Source organism: Paramormyrops kingsleyae, chromosome 12, assembly GCF_048594095.1.
Source record: "Paramormyrops kingsleyae isolate MSU_618 chromosome 12, PKINGS_0.4, whole genome shotgun sequence".
Taxonomy (NCBI): domain Eukaryota; kingdom Metazoa; phylum Chordata; class Actinopteri; order Osteoglossiformes; family Mormyridae; genus Paramormyrops; species Paramormyrops kingsleyae.
The window spans coordinates 26314439-26330456 of NC_132808.1; the positions used below are offsets into that span (position 1 = coordinate 26314439).

Consider the following 16018-nt stretch of genomic DNA (forward strand, 5'->3'; position numbering starts at 1 on the left):
CTGCGCATTGGAAGATGCTGCCATCTAGAGAGCAGACATGAAAAGGCGCCCGAAGAAACAGGGTGTTAGGCTGAAAAAGGCAGCCCTGCGGCAGAACGCATGCCTGTCTCGGGAGCGAGCACCGCTGAAAGCAGCGAAAGGAAAGCTCTTTAGTAACGCGTGAAAACGACAGTTTCATTTAAGTAAACTCATAAAACGTATGTAACATTTCACACGGCATTGTATTTTGTTAAAATACACATATACATCATACAAACAAAAGAATTATATCTTGGATCCGAAAACGGATTGTTACTTATAGGCTATCACACGCATGTTAGTATCGATTTAAAAGTTCAAAACAACAGACAATTTGGCAATACAGCGTTTGTGGCATTATATGTGTGTATCAGGTGTACAGTAACACTGTTCTTTTCATGAAGAAAAATAATCATTTATTGCTCAGTCTTTTTAAAAAGACTGAGTCTAGTTTTAATCTATGGCTAAAATAATGTTGCACCACGTAGTTCAGATGGCACTTACTTGTCTCTAAATTGTATTTAAAAACGTCCTTGATGCTGGGGTCAGTGCAAGTGTAATGAAGAAGGGGGTGTGGGGATGTATTTTTCATGTATGTCCTACATTAGCAAAACTTTTCATTATATTATAATCCCAGTAGTATCGCTGTACGTGTGGGCGGGGGGCTCTCACTGCCACACCACGGTATCAGGCGGGGGGCTCTCACTGCCACACCACGGTATCGGGCGGGGGGCTCTCACTGCCACACCACGGTATCGGGCGGGGGGCTCTCACTGCCACACCACGGTATCGGGCGGGGGGCTCTCACTGCCACACCACGGTATCGGGCGGGGGGCTCTCACTGCCACACCACGGTATCGGGCGGGGGGCTCTCACTGCCACACCACGGTATCGGGCGGGGGCTCTCACTGCCACACCACGGTATCGGGCGGGGGGCTCTCACTGCCACACCACGGTATCGGGCGGGGGGCTCTCACTGCCACACCACAGTATTGCTGTGTGTGTGGGCGGGGGCTCTCACTGCCACACCACGGTATTGCTGTGCCATTTTCTTGATCTTCACTCCTCGGTAAAACCTTTGCCTTTGGTTTAGTTCAACAAAACACCAGTGCTGATTATGCATTTCTCTTGGAAATATTGCATTTAAATACTACAAAATCGTGGTGAATGGTATCATTCTGAGGGTGAAATAGCAGTGAGTTACGAGACTGAAGCAGTGCCAAGGCCTTAGTGCAGGGGTGGCCAATCTTATCTGCAAAGGGCCGCTGTGTGTGCGGGTTTTCACTGCAACTCCCTAATTAGATTAATAATTAGAGGACTGATTGGCTGATGAGTCCTCACACCTGGGTTTGAACCTGCATACACACCGGCCCTTTGCAGATAAGATTGGCCATCCCTGCCTTAGCGTAACGAGTGTTAGGCAGAACAAAGGATTTTTATATGCATTTTACAGGAAACATGTATAATTCACACGATTGTTTCAAATAGCACATACGTCATGAACTGCAAACAATGGTAACAGTAGTTTCACCTGAAAGTACGCCCGAAAAAAAAAAGTATCCTCTGGAAACTTGTGTTGTGGTTATTTGCAGCGCGTTTACGAAGTTGCAGTTGTTTTCTGTATTTGCAGCGCATCTGTGAATGAGCAGCGCGTTTGTAAAATGTTGTTCACATATAGTCATTTTCATTAAAACGTTTTCTGAGTTTGTGAAGTGTCTATGAATTAGCAGCGTGTCTACAGATTCCTTATGAATTTGTATAACATGCTTTGTTGCTTTGCAGTGCATTTTTCTATTAGACGTGTGTTTCATTATTTTGAATTGCATTGGGCTCTCGGCCACCCCACAAGAGACCTGCAAAAAGACAAACACGCAGGATCACAACCTCCCCGATATTTATTCCTTGCTTCTCCACTCATGGTCATAAACATTAAGCACAATTTGGCGCCACCACTTTGACTCTGCACTCATGCACTGAAACAAAGTAAAAATCCAGTGAGATTATATATATATATATATATATATATTTAAACTGTATATTCTCAAATCTTTGCCTGACATTCACAAAGACGACTACAAATGGTGTTACAATGTCACATGTGCATAAACCAAACCAGAAGCTGACAGCTGCAGGTTAGATGTAATCTCCTAAGCACTGACCTGTGTACTCAGAACCTCCTGTCTGACTGTAACATAAACTGGGACATACAGGAACAAGGGTCCTCGCTGCTTTAGGGATGAGTGTATCTTGGGGACTCTGAATGAAGTGTGTGAGGTGAAGAGCTGTGTGTTTTGGCCAGCTTGCTCCCACGGTCGCTTCTCCCTGACGCGGGGTCTCGATCTCCCCGATGAAGACTCCTCAGAGATTAACTGTCGCCAAGGACTTAGCCACCTCGCTATCAGACTGCTCATCCTCCTCCTCTTCATCCTCCTCGAGGTCATCATCCTCTTCATCATAGTCTTCATCTGCACTGTATCCCTCCTGGTCCTCGTTGCCCCCGGCAGACAGATTCTTCCAGTAGGAGTCGTAGCCTGAGGCCTCAGACCCATCGTCCATCCCACTCTGACGGCCGAACTTCACGGTGCGAGCTGCATGGGCGATCGGCACCAGATATTTGCATGGGAGCCTGACAAGCTGTTACTGACCACATACTCACTGGACATGCTGAGGATGCCCTCCCCCTTCAAATACTCACTGGACATGCTGAGGATGCCCCCCCCCCCTTTCAAATACTCACTGGACATGCTGAGGATGCCCTCCCCCTTCAAATACTCACTGGACATGCTGAGGATGCCCCCCCCCCCCTTTCAAATACTCACTGGACATGCTGAGGTCTTTGGTTCCCTGCGTTTCATGGCCGCATTTGGGACAGGGGGGCGCCTTCCCCTTCTCCTGTTTGAACACTTTACTTCGCGTGTGATCGTCGCAGAAGCAGGCCTTCAAGGAAGAAGATGCCATCGTTAGGGGGGCGTGCGGGGGAGGATACGACAGCCGGGGGAAGAGAACGAAGCACCAACACACACTTACCTTGCAGCGCAGACAGGAGTGCTGGCCGAGACGGTTGCAGGAAACACCTACAAAAAAAGGGATAAAAGATCAGAGGCGAGGAGGGGGGCCATACGCAGGCGGGAGCGAGAGACGGGTCCCAGCAGGATGCTTCACGCACATTTGAATGTTTCAGCCTCCAGGACTTGGCAGCTGGCCTGGTGTTCAAACTGGTCATCCTCACACAGGAAATTCTGGCAGAAGGAGCAGCGAAATATCCTGCCCCCTGTGGTCAAGGGGAAGACAGCAACCGTCACTTTGAGCACAGGCCCCCTGAGGCAACAGCGGCAGCGGGTGCCCTCCTCACCGTGCTCCCACACGCTGCGGTCGCACTCCACGCAGTCGGCGTCAGACAGTGGGCAGCTGCAGGCGTGGCTGCTCAGGCACTTCCTCCCGTGGCAGACCCACGCCTCACAGAAGTCGCACACTGCCCCCTAGAGGCACCAAATATAAGCAGCGGGAATGCCAACAATATTCACCAACAAACCACCACATGCTGTGCAGTAGAACACAAATGCTACAGTGTTCAGGCAGTGTCTCCACACCACGACTTACCACCATGGCGAGGCCGGTGCTGTGCATGCCGGGGTGCTTGATGACACAGTCAGAGGACTTCATGCATTTAGTCTTCCCTTTACAGAAAACAAAGGAGAAGCTTCCATTTTCAACAAGGACACTTTCAGAGTGAACCATAGTGAGCACTCACTCATAACGAATATTAGCTGAACTGGTGAAGTAAACGTATTGCATTACATAAAGGGATATTTTACATTAAGAGACTGAAATTCTGGGAAAATTGACCTTGGGAAGTGTGTCTCAGAAAACAAAAATCTAAAATCCCTGGGCACATACCGGAACAGTACTGTGAAGTATATTCTGCTACAAATACGTACAGTGTGCAGTCACAATAAATTTGTTTTGTAAGCACAAGTAAAACGGCGGCATGGAAACAGAAGCAGAGATTTACGGCCTCACCGCACTGAGCGCACATCGGCAACTTCTGCACAGAGGCACAGAAGTAGCAGAAAGCCCGATTCTTCTGCCGCCTGGACAGTAAAGGAGAAGGGAATCCTCCATATAAATGTAGGGGGTCAACCACTGATGTCTGAACATCCTTTCAATTCATGACTCACTCAATGACTATGACAGCAGAGCCATAAAACAGATTTTTTTTGTCAACATATATTCTCTGAGAACTGAAGAGAATCATTCAAAGGAGCCACTTACCTTTGGCACTTGTCACATTCCTAGAAAACAAATGATTGGTGGTAAGGGTCACAAAACTGCTAGATGAAGAAGACAAAACTGTACAGTGACCTGCACAGGCTCCTAATGTGCAGGCTATATAATTTTACCACACTGACTTTCTAGAAAAAAAAATTACATGCATACCCTTGTGAACTGGGGTGGGGACAGTTACTGTCACTGTAAGAGAACATACCATTGACGTGTTGCTGGGGTGCTTTGCCACATCCACATGATCTCTGTTGGCGCGAATTTGCTTCTCTCGCTCTTTTCGGTTTTCGGCTTTCTTACGCGCACCCGTCTTTTTCTTCGGCATCCTTCACAGCTGGAAGATCTGAAACAAGGGCAGCACGTGACTTGGCAAGTTAAGGATCTATGTCTGTGTTTGGGGGGGGGGGGTTCAAATCCTTGGACCAGCGGAGTAATGATGGGCCAGCAGAGTAATGATGACCCATCATGCCCCAGGGATGTTGCCTGACCTGAGCTCTGAACCTAAAACCAGGTAGGGCATGTGAAAACCAAAGAATTCCTATACAACCTGTACAAATGGCAAAGAAGAGTATCTTAATGGGGATCTCAGGCACCAAACAAGAATCCTCATACAAAACCGACACAACTGAGGACACACATTATCTGCAATATCTTTTTCCTCAAAAATAATTCTGCTAACACACTACTTCAGAATATTGCCACGTAACATCAAGAATATAAACTGCCACAGTCTCACTGTCACCTTTATATATTCACTGCTGTCCTTAACCTATATGGCGAACTTACAATGTATTGCATCTAGTCCATCCTTACTGCAGCAGGGATATCTAACCATCCTGCAGCAGCTGGGGTTACGAGCCCGGCAGTGATAATATTACTCTGCCGGCCACAGGACTCAACCGGACACGGCCGCAGATGCCCGAGCCACTGAGCCACACGTCGCCTAGGGGCATAAACAGCACCCAGGGGGCCGTCCTCAGTCGCAATATTCCGACGATAACCTATATGGGGTGAATGCGAGCTCCGTCCCCCACGACCCTGACCGGGATAAGCGGTTTAAGCATGGACACCAGCACGATGTAAACCATTTTACTGCGTCACTCAACAGATGGTTTTAGACGATGCAACGGCGTGCACATCCATTTTTAGAGACATGAAATAAATAAGCCAAGTAACGTCATCCTACAGAAAACTACAACAGAGGGACAACACCTTCTTCAAGTACTGCTCCACTTCCCAGTATAGTAACTACAGTTCTTAACCTGGCGTCATACACTCCCTCCATTCTCTACTGTCTGACCTTCGTTTTGTCTATAATAAAGAAATATCATGTAGTCAGATAAGTATTTTGTGGCTTAAACACGACACGACACGTTAACGTTACCTCGAGTACCCAGCAGTCCGCACCTATATAAAAACCGTCGACCCTCACGGGGAACTGGCGCGATGCACTTCCGGTCCGCTTTATTTACGCTCCGGATTGTGACTAACAGCTCTGGCACATTCAGTTCCGACCTCTGAGAATACCTTCGCCATTCGATGCTAATGCAGCCCGTCTCTAAAGAAGGTATATAAACACTTATATAAACTGTCAGAAGGATGCATTTTATTATTTTTCTTGCTTCCCGTAGAAATAAATAAACATGAAGTGTAATTGATCTCCCCTAGGTGGCGCTATCGGAACCCCCTCCGAACACAAACAGAATTCTCGACATTGGAAGCCGAGCTCCAGGCAGCGACTGCGGCGTTTTATGGGAAGCCAAGTAAAAATAGCAGTAAACCAAGCTGGTTCAGAAGGTATTTACGGTGTCTGGCCGCGGCGCTGACATGGCTGGCTCCCTGCTCCGAGCCTGCCGCAGCCTGGCCCTATCCTCCTGGCTGCTCTCCTTCTGCTTTGTGCGCCTGCCGTGCCTGGACTTCACCGTGGCCGAGAAGGAAGAGTGGTACACTGCGCTGGTGAACATCACGTACCGGGACCCGCGGAGCTCGGAGGTGCACACGGAGCGCACCGAGTGCGGCCGCTACGGGGAGCAGTCCCCAAAGCAGGAGGCCCGCGGCGTGTTGGCCATGGCCGTACAGCCGCGGGACCGAGAAGCGTGCGAGCCCGGAGCCCGCTTCGCCGTGCCGCCCCACGCCGCCGCCTGGATCGCTCTGATCCGCCAGGGAAACTGCACTTTCCGAGAGAAGATCCGCAACGCCGCCGGCCAGAACGCGACGGCCGTGGTCATCTTCAACGTGGGCTCCACCAACGACACATTCACCATGCCCCATCCAGGCAAGTCCTAACCCTACTCCAACCCTAACCCCTCATCATGCCCCGTCCGGGTAAGTGCGCCTATGCATTTGGGGTCTGCTTCCTAACCGTGATCCAGCCCTAACCCCTTCGTACCATACTCCAGTCTTGACCCAGCGCTGGCCATTCGCTGCTGTTTACTGTGTGTTTTATCTAGTGGTTGACCCTGACTGTGGCGTAACTCCGATGTGTAATGGCTTAACGTAAGGATGCTATTGGACATAAACCAAAGCGGCCGGGCTTTCTGTCGCCCCTCTGCCTGCTGCATAGCCCGCTCAGGCTTGACGGATCCACGCTGTCATTTAATCTGTGTGCATCGATTGACGCTGTAAATGAATAATATGGGCATCTGGCCGGTCGAGGCTTGCGGGGGAGGTTATTCTTGGACTGACCGCATCTAATCTTATTGCTGCCGCTCTGTCTGCCTGCCTGCCCGTCCTGTGCGTGGCTTCCCTTTATAATCTCCTTTTATTTGCTGACCGCTGTCCCCTACATGCCGATAAGCTGTCAGTGAGGTCACTGTTTGATCCGTACGGGTCTGACCGTAGGACCGTCAAGTGTTGCTTTGGAGTTAATAAAATATTTATAGCAGGACATTCAGAAGCTTCCGTACTGTAGCTATAGAAGACGAGTAGTCTTATTTAAATGAGAGGAAACGTGGTTTGTTTTTAAATTTGGGGAGCTGCCAGTTTCTCTTAGCACTACCAGAACTTTACGGTGACGTCAGCTTTAAAATAAATTCTGTAAGGGAGTGTGAGGGATCTTCCAGCTAGCTTCTGCAGACCACATGCTGACGGGCTTTTCCCAGGTCAGATGAAAAGCTGGTAGGAGTATTCATGTGTAGAATTCCTGCAGAAAATGTGCACAAGTTTAATGGTTACTTTGCTTGTGTTTGATCTTACATTCTTTAAGCTACTTGGACCTTCAGTAATGGAAAAAGTGCAGTGATGTGTGTTAATTTGGCATTTTCAGCTTATGGGCTGTTGGTTCGGAGAGCCGGTGAAATGCACAGTAACTGTTTATTTACATGAAATCAGACTTGCTTTTCTCTGTTTCACTTACTCCCTGTCTTGGATATATGAATGAGTTGATTGAAGGTCTGCTGAACCTTCAGTTTCCTGTGTTAGTGCTACTAGGATCTGAACACTATGAACACACTAATGATATCCCAAAACGCAAGGCCTTTCTGAACACGCTGAGGCTGTCCTTAATGCTTTGTCTTTCTGAAAGCCTCAGCATTACGCCTTTCCAAACACATTGAGACTGTCTCTCGGCCTGACGCCTTTATGAAAGCACTGAGGCTCTCCCTTGGCGTGACGCCTTTATGAATGCTGTCCCTCGGGGTGACGGCATTCCGAACGCACTGAGGCTCTCCCTTAACGTGACACCTTTCCGAACGCACTGAAGCTGTCCCTCGGGGTGACGCCTTGTGCTGGGATTTTACTGGTGCAGTGTGACAGCTCCTCTGTGTCTGACTGGGCTTGGATGGTGCTGGTGCAGTGTGACAGCTCCTCTGTGTCTCACTGGGCTGGAATGGTGCTAGTGCAGTGTGACAGCTCCTCTGTGTCTGACTGGGCTTGGATGGTACTGGTGCAGTGTGACAGCTCCTCTGTGTCTGACTGGGCTTGGATGGTGCTGGTGCAGTGTGACAGCTCATCTGTGTCTGACTGGGCTGGGACGGTGCTGGTGCAGTGTGACAGCTCCTCTGTGTCTCACTGGGCTGGAACGGTGCTGGTGCAGTGTGACAGCTCCTCTGTGTCTGATGCTGGTGCAGTTTGACAGCTCCTCAGTGTCTCACTGGGCTGGCACAGTGCGGGTGCAGTGATTTGTTTCTCCTTCTGCAGGCGGAATTTGCAGACAGCAATAGGGCATGAAGCCTCCTGCTTCTCCTGATACATCACAATAGAATATCTGCGCTTTATCTGTCCCTGTAAGAAAAAGGGGTCTGTGCCATAGACGCCAACTTGCTCTCTCTGGGAGAGACAGACATGCATACAGATAAAGGTGGGAGCAGGTTAGGCGTCGGATCGCAGGCCAGCCCGCATCCAGGATTCCTGCCGCAGTTCAGTTTAAGGGCCTTTCACTCAGAGGACATCCCTGTGCCATATTACTCCTGGTGTTCTTGGGGATAATTTGCTGTGCACCATGTCCGGACTTCAGGGCCAGGGACTAATTGCGTCCTTTTTAGAGGTACTGTGCAGGAGCGTCCCGGGCGGCGCTGGGGGCACATGTCAGTTTCCTGCTACCCTGCTACATGTTCGGTTACATAAACACGAGTGCTGAGTGTGCTGGCTTCACATGTCGGGCTGGGATCGCTGTAGCAAGGAGGGACAGTCAGCCTGGCTGTGAATATCACTCTTGGGTGCAGCTGATGTGGAGATTGTGCTTCACTCTTCCATTAATACTCTCACATCATTACTCTCACATCGCTATTACTGTCCTATCACGTAATTCCTCTTCACATTATTACTCTTCATAATAATACTCTGACATTGTTACTCTTGTATCACATTATTGGTCTTCACATTAATGCTCTCGCATTTATACTCCTCACTTGGATTTTGTGCTTTTTCCTGCCAACTTGCGATCATCTCTTCATTCCTTGTTTATTAAACCTTCTTGAATGCTGCCATCATAAAGCTCATAAGGCTCAGCTGGCCTGGCTTATTCATTCCATGGCTTGAGGTCTAAAGCTTGATAGTATAGTATGCACGCCGGCTGTGTTGGATAGGAAGCCCAGCACCAGCGTGTGCAGCTGCTCCCGGCCCGCATCTCTGTTCTCGGGCCATTCGTCTCGGGTCCCGTGTCTCAGGCGCTGGCTGCCCTCCTCCTCTGCTCTCAGGCACTGGGGACATCGTGGCCATCATGATCCCCGAGTACAAAGGCAGGAAGCTGGTGGCCTTGTTGGAGCAGAACGTGACCGTGACAGTGCACATCGCCGTCGGCACCCGCAACCTGCAGAAGTTCGTCAGCCGCACCTCCGTGGTCTTCGTTTCGATCTCCTTCATCGTGCTCATGATCATCTCCCTGGCTTGGCTCGTCTTCTACTACATCCAGAGGTTCCGCTACGCCAACGCCCGTGACCGCAACCAGGTAAGGCCCGGCCTGGTCTCCGGGAAAGCCCCTGAATATCCAGGGTGTATTGGTGACATGGCAGTGACTGCTTCGTGCTTACTGGCAGTCCTTAGACGATAACATGGGGCAGCGCATGGCAGCCTTTCCTTTCTGCTTCACCTCCAAGACACTGCAAGTGTGCTGTCACTGCCTGTGGCGCCACCTGGTGGGTGGCTGATGGACCCCCTGGGCTTTGGCAGATCCCAGTTCAGTGACTCTAGCTGTTTTAGCTCAATGCAGTGTGTTCATGCTGTTCATTCTGTCAAGCACGTTTCCCTGAGATATTTCAGCACTTGATTTGTTATTTTGGTGTGTATCAGCAAGTCGTTTTCTCATTGTCTGTGACAATATTTGCAGTTGCATTTGAGTTCTGCAAAACTGAGCTGCATTGGACATAATAATGCTCCGGGTCATTGAACTCTGTTTGTACCTGCTCCCCCCCTCCCCCGTCCCATGCAGAGACGCCTTGGTGATGCAGCCAAGAAAGCCATCAGCAAGCTGCAAGTCCGCACCATCAGGAAAGGAGACAAGGTAATGGCATGGTTGGTTCCGGTGGGGTCAGGTTGAGCGGGAGCTGTGCTGAGCAGACATGCATGTCAGCTGTTAGCGTATGGGCGGTTATCCATTAGCGTATTGTCGGTAAGCCGTTAGCGTACTGGTGGTTAGCAGTTAGCCTATTGCCGGTTAGCAGTTAGCGTACTGGTGGTTAGCAGTTAGCCTATTGCCGGTTAGCAGTTAGCGTACTGGCGGTTTGCCGTTACCATATAGACCTCGGTGTCTCTCTCCTCATGAAATATGTGAGAGATCATGGTTTCCAGCTGGTCCACATGCTGTGCTGTAATGCCATGTGAGAATGTCATCATGATGGCTTTACATGTTGTGATGATGGTTTTATTACATGTTATTTATGTTATATTTATGTCATGTTCAGCTGCGCCATAAGAGGAAGGCAGCTTCCCGATGTTCAGCACTATCCTGCCAGCTGGTCACGTTATGTACGTTATGTTTGCGTTATGTTTAGGTTATGTTTACGTTATACTTGCGTTATGTTTACGTTATACTTGCGTTATGACGCTCTCCAGCCACGCTGAAACAGGAGGGCAGCTTCCCTGTGTTCAGCACTCTCCTGCCAGCAGGCTGGTGACCAGCTGCTTATTTTGGTCGGTAATGTTGGGTCTGCAGCTACACAGAGACTAAAAGTAGTGCTACTGCAGTCATTTCAGTATAATTGTAGGGTGACTGAGGCCGGCTCCTCTGACAGGCATCATGAAAGCACGTAACCTGTGGGAACATCATGAAGTCCGTGTTACAGCTGCATGTCTCCCCTTCAAACGGACGCCCAGTCTGACGGACCTCCTCTACACACTGTACACTGGCTCTCATTTCAGGAGACAGACTTTGATTACGACAACTGCGCAGTTTGCATCGAAGGCTACAGACCTAATGATGTGGTTAGGATATTACCATGCAGGTAAGGCGTTCCCCTTTCCCATCATGCCTCTCTTCACTGCCTACAGAGCATCTGTTGTAGCGCCCCTGTATCCCTGCAGCTGGGAATCCTGCCGGTCACAGCTGACCACAGTCTGTCCCGCTGGTTTTCCATTTTGAATGGTCGTCCCTGAGAAGTGCCCCTCCACCCCTGAAAGTGACTACTTTCTGCTCCCAGGCACCTCTTCCACAAGAGCTGTGTGGACCCTTGGCTGTTGGAGCACCGCACGTGTCCCATGTGCAAGATTAACATCCTTAAGGCCCTCGGCATTCCTGTATGTCCCGTATTCCTCTCTGTCTGTCTGTCCATCTCTCTCTCTCGCCCTTCTTCCTCATATGCCCCCCCACTCCCCACCGCCTGTCCTCACACCCCGCCAATGTCTCTCTCTCATTCTTCTGTCTCTCCTCTCACCCTGGTGGTGTCCATCTGTCTGTCTCCCTCTCTCCTCACCCTGCCTATGACGGAGCGCCCCTCTCGCCTCTCCCCAGCCCAACGCTGACTGCATGGACGACATCCCCCTGGACTACGAGACCTCGGTCGGGGAGCCGCCCACCAGCCTGCCCACCAGATCCAGCAGCCTCACCCTAAACGAGAGCTCCGTCATTCTAGACCCGGCAGTGCGCTCTGTCGGACTCCCTCGCCTCTACCGTGACTCGGAGCTGCTGTCCCAGGCTGGAGAGCGCCTCATGATGGCCAGCAGTAAGTGTGTGGCCCAGCAGGGGGTGTTGTATTAATTTATTATGTGTTTGAATCCTGATCTGGTTGCTGGCTTCTTGGTGTGGGTGCAGAAACGTCACCGTAGAGCAGATGTAGCCACAGTTCAGGTGTTGCGCAGATGGCTCTGCCTGAACGTCTGACGCCTGAGCAGCCTGACCTGGCCCGTCCGTGCGGCGGGATGTTTGAGCCTGTTTAATCTGCTGTTTCCTGTCGGCTGGGCTGAGCATTCCCCGGGGGGGCCAGCTGACTTTGTTTGTGAATGGAGTGTAGGTAATGTAGCCTTTGTCAGAGCGCCGCCTACAGACGCGGCTCTGTTTGTTTTGTAAGACTACATGTGAGGTGTGAGTTCCCCTGTGTGGAAGGGACTCTTTTTATCTTACCCAGGCAAAAAAAAAAAACACAAGGTCCATTAGTAGCAGGGACTGCTATTCCCACCAAACTGGCTGGCCATTCCGTTTACTTAGGGCTGTACTTTCCGGTGGAATTACCTCTGTAAAACAAGGCTGCATTTTCTAGTAATTGCAGGCGGCCCCCCTCTGGTATGCAGTGGGTGTGGGAAATTTCAGACGTAAAAGAGAAGCCTCACTCGGGTGTCTGGTCTCCAGAGCCTGCCCCCGACTCCACAAGCCTTCATCATTTGATTGAGTGGTTTTGCAGAAACATGTGGGGTTGGTTCCTAATGATTCCCTCTGCTGCTGAAATTCCTGAAGCACGGGCGTGTTGCTCTACGCTCCCCTGATGCCTCATTACAGCCTCGCCACTTGACTGCGTATGAGGCTATAGGAGCTCCGCCCCTTTCCTGGGTCCTGCAGCGAGGGAGACCCCCGGGCGTCCTGCCTGTGCCTGCACCCTCAATCCTCACCTGCTACTATTGACTAGCTAGCAGTATCACGTTAGCTTAATGATAGTCATTCACATGTGAACATGCTTGTGCTTCTCTTGTGCAGGCTCCGTCCTGCGAGCGCATTCTCGGGCTCCGTCCTGCGAGCGACTCTTACAGTGGTATTTGACTGCAGACGTGGCATGGTGTAACTTCCCCCCCCCGTCCTCTCCCCAGGCGATCCACAGTCTGCCTCCAGCAGTGACCTGGATGACTCCTCAAACCCGCCCCTGGAGGCGGGCCTCTCTGACCTGGAGCCAGCCTCCACACCAGCACCGGAGGAGCTGAAATCCTGAGGCGCTGCTGTGCCGAGGGCATGTGCCCGTCGCCCGCGAAGGGGGATATGCTTTACTAGAGGACGTCAGGCCGGTTTTCCGTATCACTGCTGGGTCTCGCTGGCCGTGTGGAACCAGAACTCCATCCTCATTCAGACTGTTGAGCCGCCCTGATCAGTATCCGGCCCCCCTGGCCTGGATTCCAGCCCCTCCCCCCCCCCCCCCGGAGTATGGAATGCTGCCCCCCCGCGTGGACTACGGAATGCCGCGCCCCCCCCCCCCCCCCACCAAACCAGACCCCCCCGGGGAGTACAGAACACTGCTTCCCCCCGCAGAGTATGAAACACTGCCCCCCCTCCCCCTGGCACTGGATACCCCGCAAAGTCTATACAGCCCCCCTCCCCTCCCCCCGACTCATCCTGCAGAGTACTGGAAACTGGCCCCCTACGGATACGGAGTATGCCTGTCTACCCCCTGCCTCCTCCGAACCCGGAATCCCTAGCCCCCACCCCCCGCAGAGTCTGGAACTCTGCCCCCTCCCCCCAACCCAGACCCCCCCAGCAGGGGGTTTGGGTTGGTGCTGGCTGTCCAGCCCCTCATCCCCAGATGATGTACATGCTGCTCCATGTCAGGTTCCTGTCCCAGACTGCACCACCAGAGAAACATTCGTTACGCTTATTTTGGCTCTGAGCGCTGGACCCCCTTCTCTACCCCCCCCATCATAGTTTATTTGTTTCGATCCCACTCTCTACCCTCTTCTCTTTTTCTGTTTTTTACACACTGAAAGCACAACCTTTACTTATCACACTGGGACGTGACTTCATGGGTCTTTATGGCTCCAGTCTGGCTCTGCCTGACCCGACCCGACCCGACCTGGTCCCAGGAGGGTGTGATCCAGTCTGGCAGTGGCTGAGAGAGCAGGAGTTCAGGGAGGAGAAGCTGTGGCAAGTGTTGGTCAAAATGGAAATCACAGTCATCTGACCTACAGAAGAGCCTTACTGGTTACTAGAAATGTCCCGTGTTTTGGACAAGGTGCTTTTAAGTGATTTAAAAAAAAAATTTCTTGCCACGTGGTGTTTGTATATACTTTTGGGGTCTGTAAGATCATGTACTAATGTCCCTATAAAGACCTGTGAGATGATTTCCGGTGATTCTGTCGTCGTCCACTGGAATGTCCCACCACGCCACCTTGGATGTGGGTTTTGCACGCCGACACTCAGTATTAAGACACGCCTCCTTGTAATCACAACGGTTTGCGCTCCCCAAACAAAGGGAGGTGCATTTTTAATGCTGACCTCTTCCAGGGGCTCGCTCCCTCGATATCTCTCTGAGGTCCAGCAGTTTTAAAGACTCCAACGTCGGTCACATTCTTGCCCACCAGGAGTGCGTTAGATGACCTTTATTTTGCTAGTGTAAATGTTTTATTTTTCTAAAGAAGAGGAATATTTGTATCTAGCCGGGGATGTTTTGCGTGCGAGCACTCTCTCTCCGGAGCGTGACGATGGTGACTCGGTTCATATCCCCAGTGTGTCTGTACATAACCAAAGATACTTCAGCATAGAGACAGTTAAAGAAGATCCCTCCACATTCATTCGCACGGGGCGATGGTGGTGCAGGAGGTAGTGCTACCGTTCGGCAACCGGAGGGTTGCAGGTTCGAGCCCTGGGTCCTCTTGACCCCATCAAAGTGTCCTTGAGCACTGAACCCCAAATTGTCCCCGGTGAGCTGGTTGGCGCCTTGCATGGCAGCCTCCACCACTGGTGTATGAATGCTTGTATGAATGGGTGAATGTCAGCCATAACTGTAAAGTGCTTTCAGTGCTCTAAAGAGTAGCAAAAATGTGCTATATAAATGCAATACGTTTACCATTTTTACCATTCTTCACTCTGACCTGCCCAATAACAAAGCTGGTTTCTTATGTGAGACCGAGAGATGCATTTGGATGGCCGTTTGACATTCATACACATCTCCTTTCCTGAGTCCTAGTTCCCACCGTTTATGACCTTGGTGGTCCGTGGTAAGTCTGGCCCCTGAGTGCCACTGTCAGGTGACATCTGGGTGGTGTTTGCTGAGGTGAGTCTGTAACTCACCCCCCCCCCCGTGTGGAGTATGTCCCTGACGAGACAAATCTAAGTACAGCCAAACAAACCAGACTCATCCGATGGCATGGACACCGGTTAACGGACTTGGGGTATAAACAGTTTAGCAGGTCGAGTTGCTCAACTCTGCCTATCTCTCTAACTGTGATTTCCACATTATTTAGTCCTCATTTTGTAAAGCATTAAAGATTTTGAAATAATTTTGGTTCATAATAAGCCTTTTCCATGTTATGTTCAGCTTAGCACAGTGAGCTGTGTCTCGGAGAGGGCGGGGGCTGCACCGTTACTATACATACCCCCTCCCCTTACTCTTTATGTCACCCAGAGGAATGTGTAAATGTGTGATTGTGCACATCTCTCACTGGATGTTGTCGCCTCCCAGGCTGCGGCTGTGGATCCAAATAAATCTGATGCCAGGGTTTCGATTGCTGGTTCTGTGTGTTTTATCAGGCGGGAGCATGAGCTGCGCTCAGCATCTCCACAGGCAGTCATTACACAGCCCAATGGCAGATTAGCCGACTGCCACATCATCTTTTATTGCAGTCATTTGTTAGGTAAGTGTAAAGGATATGTGGATTTTTTTTTGTTTATATTCACCATATAAAAAAAATGTCAGATGGTACAATGTTTTACAGTTATTTCTCCTAAATGAAAACCTTCATAAAGTAACCGTTTGTGTCTGCAATGCATGTGAAATTCCAATCGATTTCTGCTTTACTGCATTTGTGATTAGTAGTAATATTAACACAGCTTGAAAGTTTGGTGGCAGTACCACATTTCTGATGCAACGTGACTCTGCTTGAACACCAGTATAACTTTGGTCCTTGGCATCAAGTTTATATATAGGCCCAC

General features: G+C 50.5%; 2 protein-coding genes across 4 annotated transcripts; one reads left to right on the forward strand and one right to left on the reverse strand.

Moving 5' to 3' along the window:
* Positions 1 to 1895: 1895 nt before the first annotated feature.
* znf330 (zinc finger protein 330) lies at positions 1896 to 6772 on the reverse strand. Of its 2 annotated transcripts, none has more exons than XM_023827699.2 (10): positions 6689 to 6772; positions 4505 to 4642; positions 4291 to 4310; positions 4039 to 4109; positions 3619 to 3695; positions 3371 to 3497; positions 3185 to 3289; positions 3046 to 3092; positions 2838 to 2955; positions 1896 to 2606 (listed from the first exon to the last, which is right to left on the reverse strand). In XM_023827699.2, exons 2-10 carry the CDS (start codon positions 4622 to 4624, stop codon positions 2377 to 2379), a joined length of 915 nt encoding a protein of 304 aa, XP_023683467.1. In that variant the 5' UTR covers positions 4625 to 4642; positions 6689 to 6772; the 3' UTR covers positions 1896 to 2376. The 2 variants fall into 2 exon arrangements, with proteins under 2 accessions (XP_023683467.1, XP_023683465.1); XM_023827697.2 differs by lacking the exon at positions 6689 to 6772 and adding an exon at positions 5684 to 5792.
* Positions 5782 to 13327, forward strand: LOC111852134 (RING finger protein 150-like). Of its 2 annotated transcripts, XM_023827696.2 has the most exons (8): positions 5782 to 5866; positions 5968 to 6574; positions 9435 to 9685; positions 10166 to 10237; positions 11095 to 11177; positions 11373 to 11469; positions 11684 to 11894; positions 12970 to 13327. In XM_023827696.2, the coding sequence occupies exons 2-8, from the start codon at positions 6127 to 6129 to the stop codon at positions 13086 to 13088; spliced, it is 1281 nt and encodes a 426-aa protein (XP_023683464.2). In that variant the 5' UTR covers positions 5782 to 5866; positions 5968 to 6126; the 3' UTR covers positions 13089 to 13327. The 2 variants fall into 2 exon arrangements, with proteins under 2 accessions (XP_023683464.2, XP_072553896.1); XM_072697795.1 differs by having other exon boundaries at positions 5833 to 6574.
* Positions 13328 to 16018: the final 2691 nt, after the last annotated feature.